The 15,884-nt window shown below is 37.2% G+C and overlaps 1 protein-coding gene across 2 annotated transcripts in view; it reads left to right on the top strand.

Annotated features, from left to right (window-relative positions):
- Nucleotides 1-11,741, top strand: part of GLRA2 (glycine receptor alpha 2) — a 195,962-nt gene extending 184,221 nt beyond the window's left edge. For both annotated transcript variants that reach the window (XM_066248945.1, XM_066248944.1), the window contains exon 9: nucleotides 11,373-11,741. In XM_066248945.1, the coding sequence (XP_066105042.1) occupies nucleotides 11,373-11,651 (279 nt within the window). In that variant the 3' untranslated portion in view covers nucleotides 11,652-11,741. The remainder of the gene's footprint in view (nucleotides 1-11,372) is intronic.
- The last annotated feature ends 4,143 nt before the right edge of the window (nucleotides 11,742-15,884 follow it).

Genomic DNA, 15,884 nt, shown 5'->3' with positions numbered 1-15,884 from the left:
TTATGAAGAACTGATCAAGAAGGGAATTCTGGGAAATGTAGTTCTTTCCAGCATTAGGCACACACTTCTACAGGAGTGGCGGTATCAGGTAAACAATAAATAATCTCACACAGTAACCACTCTTTGACATTGCGTGCGTGCGTGCGTGTGTGTGTGTGCGTGTGTTTGTGTAACAATAATAGTCTGGAGAACTTGGCAGTTGTGATCATCCAAATCAGAAAGCAAATACATGCTATCATTATTACTGTTTTTAGTTTGGCAGTGGGCTTATCCCCTAATCACCTGTCCCCTTCAGTCTGTGATGTGTACAGTCTCAATGTTCACTTTGCAACCTGAACAGATGGCAAACAATGTTCATAATCGAACAGCTCATACTCCAGATGGAAAATGTTCACCTTCATGCTTCTTAGAATTTAGTGTGTCTTCTGAGCATTCTAGATAGACTAGAATTGACAGAGGCTACCTGAAAAAGTTTTCCATATGCAAGCCATTGCTTCCCTCTTGAGGAATTGAAACATCACAACGATGTAATCGATTTCTAAACTACTCTCTAAGAATACAGGTTAAATAAAAACATTTCAGCTTTACAGATTTAGAGCCAAAAGTCAAACAATTATTTTTAAATAGTCACTTCCAGTCCATTAAAAATGTGCTGTGGGCAAAGTATGGTCTAAAGTACAATGAAAGTATGCATTTCACTTTAGAAAATTTGTTTCAAAATCTACATTGAAAAGATGTATTCTTCAGAGACTGGCCTATGAAGTCTAAGATATTTACTACCTGGCTGTTTTAGGAAAATGTTTGCTGACACCCAGGCTAGAAGGAGAGCAGGAGGAGGTGAGGTCTGAGAGGTAAATGGGACACTACAAGGAGTTGCTCTTTACTGAGGAAGGTGAGAGCCACCAGAGAGTTCTGAGCTGAGGAAGATCTGACTTGACTCACATTTTAACAGTATCTCTCTAGTAGCTGTGTTGAGAACAGACATTACTGTTGGGAAGGAGGGTCTAGAGCAGTGGTCCCCAACCTTTTTTGGGCCACAGACTGGTTTAATGTCAGAAAATATTTTCACGGACCGGCCTTTAGGGTGGGATGGATAAATGCACAAAATAAAATTATGCAACCAGCGTAAAAACTGTGGTATTTTTAAATATAATTGTCGAACTTACGAGACAAGCATCAAGAGTGAGTCTTAGACAGATGTAACTTAGGGAATCTGGTCATTTTTTAAAAATAAAACATCGTTCAGACTTAAATATAAATAAAATGAAAATAATGTAACTTATTTATTCTTTCTCTGCGAACTGGTACCAAATGGCCCATGGACCGGTACTGGTCTGTGGCCTGGGGGTTGGGGACCACTGGTCTAGAAGACAGGACCATGTAGAAGACTAGAATAATTCTGGTGGGAATGATTTGATGAGTCACCATCGAGTGGCTCAGACCAGCATGTAATGGTAGGAGTGACTAGATTCTGGTTTGGAGATTGAGCTGATTGGACTTCCTGACACTAAATGTGTTGCATAGCCTGACATAGTTGCAGGGAGGCTAGAAAATGCAGTCTCCCCACATGCACATGTGTGACCAGCTAAAGCAGAGTTTCTTAAGTAGTAGTAAACTTGTCCCCAGGAGACGCTACTGGCATCTAGTGGGTAGAGGCCAGAAATGCTGCTAAACATCCTGAAATATACAACACAGCTCCCTAAAACAGTGGTCCTCAACCTTTTTTGGGCCACGGACCAGTTTAATGTCAGAAAATATTTTCACAGACCAGCCTTTAGGGTGGGATAGATAAATGTATCACGTGATCAAGCCAAGTGTCAAGAGTGAGTCTTAGACGGATGTAACAGAGGGAATCTGGTCATTTTAAAAAAATAAAACATTGTTCAGACTTAAATATAAATAAAATGGAAATAATGTAAGTTATTTATTCTTTCTCTGCGGACCAGTACCCATCCGTGGCCCGGGGGTTGGGGACCACTGCCATAAAACAAATCATTATCTGGTTCCAGATGTCAATAGTGCTGCAATTAAGCAACCCTGAGCTAACATCCACCACTGGAAGAAGAAAGATGGGTTGTGGTGGATAACTAGAAATCGTAGCCGACTCAACTGCCTATGCCCCAACCCTTGCAAGGTATTTGTAGGCTGTGGCAACATCGGTGCTTGAATCCCTGATCATACTGCAGCTAAATTTGTTCATCCACCCTTACCCACATACTTTCCCCGTTATTGGGGTAAGCTTTGTCCCAAATAAGAGGCTCTGCTAGCTTTTTTATTTTAACAGAAAGAGAATTTTAACTTCATTTAATATGTGTGATTGGGGCAATGAAGGAAATTTTATGTAATGATAGCTAAATGACGAACAGCACCACAGTACGGGTATTAATTTGTTTGAAGAGATTTGTGAGGAAAAATATTTCATCAATTAGAATTTCAAGACTTAAAACTGATGTTTGGTGATAACCATAGATTTACAGGAATTTTACTCTCTTCACCAAACCCAAATGGATGGCCTATGGTTCAGATATCCTTAATGTTATACTAACACTCTTAGGTCTTTTGTTATGGGTAAGAACTGATAAGGTCTTCTTTATTTGGTGAATCTTTGCATATATCTAATACATACTGGCTTTTCATTTACTTAGCTTTATTATTTTGATTTGCCAATAGAAACTTAAATGACAAAACTATTTTTTTTTTTGTATTCTGGAGTGTTTGTCTAGTCCATTTATATTCTTTGCAAAGAAGCATGCATTTTTTACTAAGAGTGCTAATGAAGTGGATCTAATTGTACATATAATCACACTATCTGGGCTGCTCATTAGCTTAACACTGGGCCATAAAAAATGGACAATGTTTCAAACGCAGATCATAAATACCTGAGTGGCATCGTTGAGTTTAGGTTTGCCTTAATATTATATAAATTCAATATACAAAAATTAGCCACATAATAAATAAACAAGAAAAAGATTTTTCATATTGCAAAACTCCTTTCTTCTACCATTCATTTAAGAAGAATTTTCTTTATATATATATTCAACATAGGAAGCTTCAGCCTGGAAGTATTGGTCTAGGTACAGGGGCTATCAAGACATACAAAACTGTGCATCTGCACTTGAAGGTTACATAAAAGAGGCTGGCATGTAAGTAGCTGATTTTAACAGCAGGTTCCATCATGGAGGTATGTACCAGGTGCTACAGGAGCTGAGGAGAAACCTATGGCTCAGGCTCAGGGTCAAAAAAAGGCATTCCCAAAGGGATGATGGCAGGGCGGAGTCTTACATGACATGCAGGAGCTTGCCAGGTGAAGAGCCGAGTAGCATTCTACGCAAAGGGAAGCAGCTGACTAGAGTCAAAAATCATGAAATCCCAAGAAAAATGCCTAGGTGTCCTTGAATGTCACACAAAGGAGCTTGGGAGTGGTCATTAAGGAGATGAGAAACTGTTGAAAGTATTAAATCTAAGAATGGAAGCAATGAGCAAATGGCATTCCATCAATTCCACTGTAGCAGAAAGCAAGGTTGACTTCAAAATTTGTGGGGCCCAATACAAAATGAAAACATGGAGCCCTTGTTCAAAAATCATTATGGCCACAACAGAGTATTAAACCAGTTAGAGGAATCTTCTAAGCATTGAACCCCGTGCAACTGCACAGTATGCATGCCCTTGAAGCCAACCTTGGGAGAAGGTATCAGGGCAGGAGTAGGACAAAGACATTAACACTCTTATTTGTGGAGAATTTGAGATTTTGCTCCCTGGCATATGTCATCAGTTTGGCTCAAATAAACTATTGGGGGGGAAAATTTAAAGACCCTTACTTGGGCCTTGGCCAGTTAGCTGAGAAAATAGAGCATTGCCCCGACGTGCCAAGGTCATGGGTTCAATCTCCGGTCAGGGAACATATAAGAAGTACCAATAAATACACAACTAATGGAACAACTAAGCAGAACAACAAATTGATGCTTCTGTCTCTTTTTCTCTCCCTCCCTCTCCTTCTTCCTTCCTCTTTCTCTGTCTCAAATCAATGGAAGAAAAAAAAGATCCTTATTAGTATGCTGTCTACTCTCTGGGAAGAAAAATCTTAAAACATATCAGCCAGCTAGAGGTTAATCTCAAGGCAATATACTAGCTAGCATTATAGTCCTATACTCAAACTCAGACAATGGCCAAATGGCTAATCTCTTCATTTTGAAGAGAAGGAAATAGAAGAGCAAGAAATTTGAGGGCATGTCCTAAACTCACAAATCTAGGAGGGAGTGAAGATGTGAATTGAACCCAAGCCTTTCAGGCTCTATCTCCATGTTTTCTTCTGCTCCTCTATGCAAGGCTACTGAGTCAGTAGTGAGAGCAATAGGATGGAACTTCTTTGGGGAAGACTGGCCCAGGGGTCATGCGAAGGGCTGCAGTTGGCAGAAAGACAGAAATCAGCCAGGAGGTCATTGATGTCCCCTCCTTTCACACAAGAAGCATGACCTTTATGAGCCATTACTAAGAATCAAGAGGATCATTCCAAACAGTTATTGAATAACTATCACAAGGCCCCGCACTGTACTACTAGGGCTACAGAAATGACTTTGGTACACTCGCAGGAGTTCACCCTCTGGTGAAGATAAGAGTGGAAATCAGCTATAAAATGTGGAGTCCCTAACTACCTACTTGACTTGGAGTGGTGAACACACAATACAATATACAGATGATCTACTCTAGAATTGTACACCTGACATCTATATAATTTTATTAACCAAGATCACCCCAATAAATTCACTTTTTAAAAATCTAGAAAGTTGACAAATAAATACATTTTTAAAATAAAAATAGTAACAAAAAGCAAAAAGTAGAAATGAATACTGGAAACCAGTAGGTATCCCCAGAGTCCTTTTCAGATTAGGGGAATCATAGATGATTCGTGTAACTCAGCAGTAATACCTCGCTGACTTTGGAGACTTCAGGTGCATGTGAATGCCAATAAACCCTTGTATAGCTCTCAAGAATATCTCTCATATTATACTCTATTTAGTTCTCTATGCCACCCCCCCAAAAAAAAACAAGGTTTTATTCATCTTTTCCTTCCTTTGGCTCTTATAATAAAGCTCCAAATGGGCAGACGGGTTGCAAGGCTCTACACCATCCAGCCCTGGTCATTTCTGAAACTGCCCTATGCAGTACCCCCTGCATTGCAGGAGCCATCCTACCTTCACTCAACCACAGTGCGCCCTCCCATCTCAGACATCGCCCAACCCTGCCCGCACCTCGCAAATGCTTCTCATGTGGCATTATCTCTAATGAAATATCACTTCCTCAGGAAAAACTTCTGTTTGTCAGATGAGAGGTGGACCCCCATTAACAAGCTCTGACAGCACCCTAGAATTTCCTTGCAGAGCCCTTATGATCGTTACTAATTATGTATTCATGTGATCACTTTATTTTTGGCTTCACCTCAAGGTTGAAAACTCATTGAAGGCAAGCGTCTGATCTAGTTGCTCACTAATGGAGCCGCAGCACATGGCACGGTGCCTGGCATCTCCTCAGGCCATTTCTGACCACTCAACCTCAACAGCCATTTCCCTGCCACTTACTTCTCTTAAGTCTCTTACTTTGATTGTTTTTCTTCAAAGCATCCATAATTATTTGTGCGTGTGCATGTAAGTGTGTGGAAGTGTCCTGTGTACACACACATATATATCTGTGTGTGGGTGTGTGTTTGTGTATAATTTCTTTACTTCTTACTGCATGTTCTCTTCACTAGAATGTAAGAACAGAGACTTTGTCTTCCTGTTCACTGCTGCGTCTCCACTCCATTCCTGGCACATAATTGGCACCCAATGAATAGTAATTGTAAATATAAATACATGAATGCAAGTACTCAAGAAATGTATACCAGAAGTTTCTTCTTGAAAATTCAATAATAATTATATGATTCACTGCAAAAGAGAAGATTGATTGAAATGCTTTTCTTCTAGAAAAATTGTGTTTTACTGTCTTCCCAAAATGACGCTTTGATAGTTTTAATTCATTTACCACATGTCATTAAGAAACAAGTGCTTATATATATTAAAATTTATTTCAACTTTGGTGTTCAGCAAATTCAGTCAGAGTCTCCATCCACAATCTTCAGTGGAAGTCATTTGGGGTTTTATAGGGACAAGTACATAAAAATCAAACACTTCCAAGGCCCTTGGAATGTGACAGACCTGGATTTGAATCTCAGTTTCAATATTCATCAGCAATATAACTTTGGGAAGCCACAAAACTGGTCTCAGACTCAATTTCCCCCATAAGTATGTTACTGGCAGCGTCGGTTTAGTGATAGGACTAACCATAGTTTTAATTAAGTGCATAGTATACTGTCATAATCTGTAATAATATCTATTCATTCTTTATATCTATTCCCAAGTCCCTGTATTCAGAGGAGGGAATTGAGGCCACAAGTACTGAGTATTTCTCAAAGCCATCCTTCTTCCCCAAGCCCAGGTGATAGAAATCTGTCAGCCTACAATTAAGCATCATCCAGCCTCCATTTGCTCAGGAGACTTTTTTGGTGAAAACCTGCTGTGTTTGGACTCACACTGTGTCCTAAGGAGTACTAGAGGTCCCGATATGTCCTCCCAGTGATTGAGGCTCACTACATCCTCAGTTCCAGCCGAGCAATTTCCTATTCCAACAAAAGGGAGACTCAATCCAATCAAAGGATCTGGGTGAGAAATGTGATGGAAAGAATTTTCCCCCACCCAGCTTTTATGAGTCCTTTTATTTTCTCCTCTCTAGGGCATAAAGGAATACAGTCGTTCCTCACCACCATATCGCAGTTCACTTTTTGTGGTCTCACTGTATTGCGGATTTTTAAATTGTATATATCTAATTTTGGATTGCAGATTTTTCACTATATTGCCAGATTTTTCAGTATATAGTTATTTTCTATATTTATTATTTTAATTATTTTTGCAGTAAAATAAGTATTTTCTAGCCAAAAAAATTGAAAAGGTTTATAAGAATGGAGGGAGGGTTTATAAAGCCTAATATATATATATATAAAATAAATATAAGGTCCCTACTTCACAGATTTTTGCCTATCGTGGGGGGTTCTGGAATCTAACTCCCACAATAGATGAGGGACCACTAACTGAAACTGTATAGGCTCTGCCAAAATCTTTCCTTTTAGAATTACCATGCTTTTTAATTATATTGAAACTATTTTCTTAAGCAATTGACTATAATGTAGTTCTGGTGATGCTTTAGGTCTAATTTCACATCTGGACAAGAGTTATTTCAAACATAGGAATGAGAAAATTTTTACAAAAAGTAAAATTGATGCATAAAATAGATAAAATAATAAGTCTCAAACAAATTGCATAGGATCATGGCTGTGCTTCATACAGCAGGCAAGATTTCAAAGTGGGACACAGAAACTGTACATAGTAATACTTGGACTGGATGATTCATTTTCTGTCAAAATGTAATCAGTGAATAACAAAACAGTGAGCTCAAAGTATTTTCTGCTCAAAGTTACTGAAGATGGCTGGCCGGCAACAATAATTAACTAACTGATTTCCTGGCTAGTTAGAAGGAACGGATAATATATGTCTAAAATTCTAGTCTTACTGAGAGGATCTAAACTGACTCTCCCTGTGAATACATTCAACTAAGCTGTGCCTACAGATTGTTCTTTATTTTAGCTTCAGCTTATCCATGACTGAAGCTCATGTCTATTTTGCCCTCACATAGGAATCTTTACATATTACTATAACATTTTATTTTGAACCTGCAATAAAGTCAATTAGTCATTCATTATAACACAAATATTCAAATCGATTGCAATTATGTTTGCTGAAGCAAAACCATACTCTTTTATGTGGATAATTTAAGGTTCTACATTTAAAAGGGCATCGAATGAGTCATGATGGTAAATAAGAAGACCCTTAAACTAACATTCATATCTCCTGCATATGAAACAGTAAATGGATAATTCCCACCGATGACAGATTTATTTTTATGGTGGAGAATTGTAAAGAATTGATTTAATTAGCTGTAACTATGCTAAGAATTATCATTTAAAATACTGTTGACTGAATGAGGAAAGTATTTTCAAGCACAGAGAAAACCCTTTGCAGGTTGCCTTTTGTTCATTATTCAAACAAATATTTATCAAGCAGCCACAGTGTGTGTGGCAATGGACAACATAATTATAACCTAACCTGACATCATTCCCCTCTTGCTCTGATAGTGAAGTGAGTTAACCTCTTCAGGTATCCATTCACAGTATGTGAGGAAAGACTATACTAATTAAATTAATCATTCTGAAAAGAAATATGGACGCGTGTATGTAGGTTTCCTTTGCGTTATGTGCTAAACACAGGTTACCAGCTAACTATGCTTTCTATTTCTTCAGGGGCCCAAGGATATTCAAATAATTTTATCTCACTCAGGCAGCAAATTATATGCTTAATCATGAGTTTCTAAATGTTTATAGAGGTGAGAACAGCAATTTTCAGGATTCTACAGACATGAAAAGAATAAACAGCACAGTAAATTTAGGCAGATGGGGAAATGTATTTTAAGGAACTGTTTCCATTTGAGAAGTCATTTTAGACTCAATAATATAGAATTGGTTCAGCATTTTAGAGCTGGACATTAGAGCTCATCTAGGCTACTGGTTTCCAACTTCTTCCCTTAGAATCACTGGATTTTTAAAAATATAGATTCTCAGTTATCCTCCTCAGAGACTTGGATTCAGTTGGACTAGAAGGGGTTGAGAGGGGAGGCAAGCATACATATACTCATAAAAGTTCCTCGGCAGCCAAAGCTAAACCCACAGATCTAGTCCAGCCTCAACATGTTTGGCATGGGATCCCTGATGCTCTGAAAGAATAAATATCTTGCCTAAGATCAACATAGCTTATAACCTTTGGAACCAGGCCTAGAACCCAAATACCCAAGTTCCAAGTCTGGATTTCTCTTTACTAAGCTAATTGGCACCATTTATTCTTCCCTCATACACTGGTTAAGATCTAATTATTAATTAGTAATAGGAACCAAATTGTAGAGGACAATCCATATAAATAAAAGTAGTAGGTAGATGGTTTTGGTTTTATAGATGAGTAGTTTTACAGTTATTTTATTATAAGAGGTTTGGCCTGATTTTCCTGATATAAATGGGCTCATTGAAGATTATAATTCATTCTGGTATTGGTAGCACCACATGCATTCATTTATAAGAACCACTAATGCGTCAGGTAAATGAACCTTCTGTGTTCTAGCCTGGTTTTCCTAGAGATCTGATCAACACAGTGAAGGGTGACACGGAATGTTTGGCAATTATTCACATCAGCTATGTCTCCAGCTCAAATCCCCTTCAGTCACTGTAAGGTTGCAACACAATATTTAGCTGTCCAGCCATGTTTGGGGTTGGCCTTACAAGAGGTACTATATTATGGGGGCCAGTGTCAATAAGCCAAAGGCCTTAAAGAACTCTATTGGACTCTCCTCTTATGTTTAGCTCACATATACCTCCCAAAGTGGGAAGTGGCACCTCAGTACTAATTTAGCTAAGTAAGCCACATGGAAGTCAATCTACCTTTCTTTCTGGGTTCTGCAGTCACCACCGGAGCACATATACTATAATCTAAACTAATCATTTGGAAGTCCTTGCACTTCTATAAGCTACACGCTCTTTCACTCCCTATTTTGTAGGGGATAAAGTGTAATTAACTGAAATACTCTTCTTACTTTCCTTACCTATCCAGGGATCTCCTGTAAACCTTACAAAACTCATTTCAATATACAAGATATCATTTGTCCCTGCATGTCATTTGGACTACAGTTGGGCTGTCATTCATATTATATTAATAGTCCATTCAGTATATCTTTTATATGTGGCTGAAGGCACTACTGACATGCAGTAAACATTGATGAAACAAAATTGACACCATTTTTTTCTTGTTTTCTGGGAAATATAACCATTATTATTATTTGGCAAGATAAAGAGCGAAGTGCCTCTGGTTACTGAAAGGGGTGGCACAATATTGTGGAAGGCAGTAATCTAGTTTCAGAAGAGTCAATCAATGGCTATTTAGAACTACAGTTTTATTAAGCAGGTCAATTCAATCCTGCCTTTTCAACCCCACCATTTTGACCTACCTCACACCCAGGTTTCATACATTTGTCCCCACTAAGGCTATTTACTCTTTACCTGGAAAAGTAAATACAACTTTAAGTCTCTTATCTAAATCATGTAGAAATAATTAATACAAAATCCCACTGACATCAGCTAAAATGACACATTTACATATGGTAGAAATAAATATCGAAAGGATCAGTGTTACAAATTGACACTAGGCCTGACCTGTGGTGGCACTGGATAAAGCGTTGACTTGGAATGCTGAAATTACCAGTTCGAAACCCCAGACTTGCCGGGTCAAGGCACATACAAGAAGCAACCACAAGTTGATGCTTCCTGCTCCTCCCCCACACCTTTCTCTCTCTAAAATCAATGAATAAAATTTTTTAAAAAAAGAAAAATAGGAGAAAGCAATCAATGAACAACTAAGGTGTTGCAATGCGCAATGAAAAACTAATGATTGATGCTTCTCATCTCTCTCCGTTCCTGTCTGTCTGTCCCTGTCTATCCCTCTCTCTGACTCACTCTCTGTCTCTGTAAAACAAACAAACAAACAAACAACAACAACAACAAAAAAAGAAAAATAGCATATATTTATTTAAAAAATTGGCACTAGAGAAAATAGCTATGGTAGAAATATCCAATAGTAAATAATGAATATTTAATCTCTACCATATAACTGAAATGAACTAGAGGACTGGAGAAGAAATGTATATATATCCCATTAACATTAAAGTCAATGTCAATAGGAGGAACTGGGCTGTTTAATGAGCAACAATACTAGAAGTTCCTAGTTCAGGGACAAGTATGCAACAGAAATGAGGTAAATGCTTTTTTGAATAAATGAATGAATGAATGAGTAAATGAACAAATGGTCTTCCTCATAGATTTAGTTACTATTGGGATTTAGAGACTTCATTTTAAAACAATCTATTCAAAGCTATTGATTAATACACTAGATTTGGGGAAAATTGGTGCTGAATACAAGGTACAGTAGATAGGTGTTTTTGTGGGTTAATTAATTAAAATGACCACAAAGTCATTATTCTTACCCTTAATTTCTCAGCCTGAAAAGTTAATGAACTGTATCTGTTCCATGAATAATTGAATTAAACTTGAAAGTGAATCACCCATTCCAAAAGCCTCCCCTGCTACCAGTTAACTGTGATTTATCCTCTTACTTCTGAAGACCTTTAAGCATCTTCCATCTGATTTGACTGACAACCAATCTGTGCTTCTTCTGTGTTGATTCTCTCAGGAAGAAGATGTCACTCGTGAAAGTCGTTTTAATTTCAGTGGTTATGGGATGGGTCACTGCCTCCAAGTGAAGGATGGAACAGCTGTCAAGACCACACCTGCCAACCCAACCCCACAACCACCCAAAGATGCAGATGCCATCAAGAAGAAGTTTGTGGACCGGGCAAAACGGATTGACACGATATCTCGAGCTGCCTTCCCATTGGCCTTCCTCATTTTCAACATATTTTACTGGATCACATACAAGATCATTCGGCATGAAGATGTCCACAAGAAATAGATGTGCCCTTCAGACCCTGGGATCTTCTTGCCTAAGTGTTGTGCTTGTAAATACACAGTGAAATTGTCTTTATATCACTTTGACAGAGGAGAAAATTGGGGGTGGGGGCGGGAGGAACATGGGGCGGGTTTCCTGGCACCTACGTGAATAAAGATAAGTTATACAGCAATGAAGGAAAATGTTTGCACAAAATTGAGTTGTTGCAGAATCACGTGAACATAATTCCCTTCATCGTCTTTAGCATTGTTCTTTCAGATGATGCATCAATTAGACATGATATGCAAGGTCAAGTTCTCGAAGGCAATTTGTCTTTTGGTCTGGTTTTGACTAATTCTGGTACTTAAACATTAGCTTAAAACACAAATACACACACAGAAAATGCTTACCATATGACCATAGTGATTAGCCTATAGTGAGTCGAGGACCAAACCTTTTTCAGGAAAACACTGCCTCATTTTTAAAACAAGCCTCCTGAGATACGTTCTTTACAATGTCTGTAATTAGTGTTTCACCTGAGAAATCTTTTTGTGGCTCATAAATTATTTCTACTTATCAGAAAAACAACAACAGAAAATAAACACCAATCACAAACAACAGATTTCTACTTTACTGTCTGTGTGGGTGTGCATTTTAATATGATATTTCTTTCCTAGATGTAATTTTGGGGTATAAATTGTGTCTCGTGTAATTGATTTGATAGAATAGCCTCAGAAAATCAAATGGCATTTTATTTTAGCTCCAAGGTAGTGCACTGTATATTTTTTTCGCTTTAACTATATTTATGTGTGAAGTGCTTAAGTGTGACTTAGTCATTGCAACCTCTTGGTCACAGTATTTATGGAGATGCTGTGTTCTGAATGGTGTAGCTCATATTAGCCTGAACTTCCTCCCATTTCTGCTCTCATTGTAGGTGTAACTACTAGTCCTAATGTTAACTGACCCATGATTTCTACTGTCAATCCAAGTGAATATCATTTTAAATATCCTTAACTAACTTAAAGAATTTTAAAATTGTACTGTGATTTTCATAACCCGTTGCCTTTTTGGTACCAGAGCTACGTGGTTTGAATCCTGGCTACATGTTTTAAGTAAGAAAAAAAAAAAAAAAAGACGTATTTTTGCTTACTCGGATAAAAAAATAAAACCTGTAAAAATATAATGAAAAAATTAAATTTTACATGTGCTATAAAAGGGGTTATTTAAGAAAAAGTATTTGTTCAATTTCAATAAAGCTAAGTGTGCCACAGAATGTCTCTAAGACTCTTTCTGTCTCTGCTCTACAGTGTGACTAATTTGATAACGATGGTAACTTGAATTTTTGTTTTCTGTCTGCCTCATAAGCTTGAAGCATTATATAGCTATTACAGCTATCCTATTATTCTTATAATAGTAGCTTACAGAATCCTCATGAAGAAAATAACATATGTTATCCTCATTGTAGAAATAGGGAAATGGTGACGTAGAAGTATGAGGAGTTATTGTGAGCAGAATCTAGTACAGAAGGCCCACCTGTCCACCTACTGGATTTTATCAGGAATGAAGTTCCAAGATGAAAAAAAAATTCTGAGAATGCAAGTGAAGTATAGAATTAACTCATCTTGACCATAATAGATTTTCCTTAACCAAAGATATACATCATAATATTTTCAGGAAGTGTGAATTCATAAGTTAATGTTCATGGCTTCTTAAAATTATTCAAATAGAAACTCATTTCCATAGAAAGAAATATTGCAGAATGGTTAAAAGCATGAATTTTGATGATAGAAAGACTAGCTTGGCCACCTCCCAAAAGTGTGATCTTGGATAAGTTACCTGACTTTTCCAAGTAGTTTCTATTGCATAGGGTTTTGGGAGGATAAACTGAGAAAAATGCAAGGAAAGCCATTAACTCAGGGTCTAGCACATAGTAAATTTTCAATAACTAGTAGATACTGATAAAATAAAAATAATAATAATAAAATTATTATTATTATTATTATTATTATTATTATAAATAGTCTTGGTTATCCACAGGGTAAAAAGCTTCAGTGTCTAACCCTGGCAAGATTAATGCCAGGTGTTATGCACCATTTCTTAACATTATTTCTGTCTTATTGCTCATTCCTTTCCAAATAAATAAGCAAAGTTTTTGATTGGCCTTGATTCTCTTTCTTCCACTGCAAAACAGTAAAATCGAGATAAAGGGCCTCCCCAAATGGGCCTGACCCCAAAGTGACCAAGAAAGAGCTCTGATTCTGTGTATGGTGAGATGAAGAGGTGCCTGGGGGATGTTCAGCTAAATGGTCATGTCTAATCAACATGTGTACCACGTACTTTTTTGGAGAGCATGGTCCCCACATTAGAAAAATTCTAAAAGATTTATGTCTAAACGTATCTGCCAGTCACTTAAGTGGGCAAAGGCAAGAGGAATTCTTGGCTTTACTCTAATTCTAGTCTATGTTCAGTGGAACAAACTCTTGACTGTACTGATTTGGGTTATATAAATAAGATAAAATCTCAGGGAAAAGGTTTTAAATGCCACATATTCTGCTTCTTATATTTGCCTTGACTGGGCAAACCCAGGGTTTTGAACCAGCAACCTCAGCACTCCAGGTTGATGCTCTGTCCACTGTGCCACCACAGGGCAGGCTAAATGCCACATATTCTGATGAAATAGATAATTCCTCTAAAATGTTATGGAAGTTTTATTTCGGACATTTTCTTTCACAATAGTAGTTAAAAGAAAACAGTTCAAGAGTAAAATCATGGCTCTGAGGCAAAGAATTTACGTAATACCTGTTTTCATGAAATTGAAAGCTTCTAGAAGTGGCTATGCTTCCATGGGCTCTCTACAATGCCTACCAAAGCTCAAATGCCCAGTTAATAGTCTTACTATCATGAGGAAGAAAGTTGGTGAAGGAGGATATGCTGTGCCTGTTGACAATTATGCAAGTTTTCCCCACCCAGCTAGATATGAGGTAAACAACTACTGCCACCATTTTTCAGATAATGGATTCCTAGGGGATTTGTCTTTCAAACACTTTTCAATTAAGGCTTAAGATACTTTATGGCATTTTCAAATAGCTTGGCCCAAAGCAGATACTACGTACAAGCCAGACTGGCTGGAGATTTTTTAAAACCCTTCTAAACAGTATTAGCATTCATGTCCTCCTCTGTGCTGCTGCACAGATCTGCCAAATTCTGAAATCAAAACTCCCAATAAAGATTAAATGAATATCATTTTACATTTTGCTTACTTGATAGAAGGTCTAACCAAAACACAGCCCAAAATTCCATATCATGATTCACTGCTTTGGAAAATAAAAAATAATATATTTGGAAAAAGTTTTTTAATTTCTTTTTTTCCTAATTTAAACGTGAAGCCAATTTGTGGAATAAATATGTTATATGTCTGCTAGATAATCCTTTTTTAATCTTTCATCCTTTGCTATAAACTTTTCTTTATTTTCACCTATTCAGTTTTTTTAAGTATACTTTGAATGATTCAAGTAATACATGTTCTTCATAGATCACAAAGCAGAACTAAAGCTAACACCACAACTTCATATTCATATAGTGCTCTCCACATATCAACATGTTTTGATGTCTACAACATTCAATTCTAATAATCATCCAAGGTGGCCAGATCACAAAGAGTCAATATCCATCCTTTGATCAATATATAACCGAAACTCTATGAGTTCAACATCTCATCAAAGTTCCTATCATGTTAGAGGTTGAATATTCAGCACTGTTTGTTTCCTATAGCTTTTCACTATATCCACATTGTCTAGGAAAATAAAAGCTTGGAATGGAAGAAGTCATGGTACTACTAACCTACCCTAACTTACCCTCATGGATGACAAAACAAATAGGTATAGGAGGGCATATAATAGAATATTTCTGTTGAAAATGCCTAAGAGAAAAGTTCAAAATTGTGATACAGCATTAAGAACATCTTCATAGAGTCAATATCTTATTGACTGAATGGCCAAGATGATAGTAGGATTGATAAAAGACCAATGGAATTCAATTTAGAAAGTGTTTATTTCCATTTTTAAAGGAAAGAAAATGACCTTCACATGGTCACACATGCCGCCACATAAGAAAATATGCAATATTCCTACTTTGGTGCAAATGCACTTTAAAAATAAGTAATATATTTCCTTCAAGCTGAGGTTAGTGTGTATTAGATGTTTTGGATCACAAGCCAACATTTGAAAGTATATTATCAGTTCAGCACAAATGATTTAT

This window comes from Saccopteryx bilineata, chromosome X (assembly GCF_036850765.1).
Source record: "Saccopteryx bilineata isolate mSacBil1 chromosome X, mSacBil1_pri_phased_curated, whole genome shotgun sequence".
NCBI lineage: Eukaryota > Metazoa > Chordata > Mammalia > Chiroptera > Emballonuridae > Saccopteryx > Saccopteryx bilineata.
Note: the sequence above shows the minus strand (reverse complement) of the source record. Positions and strands in the feature narration are given on the sequence as shown.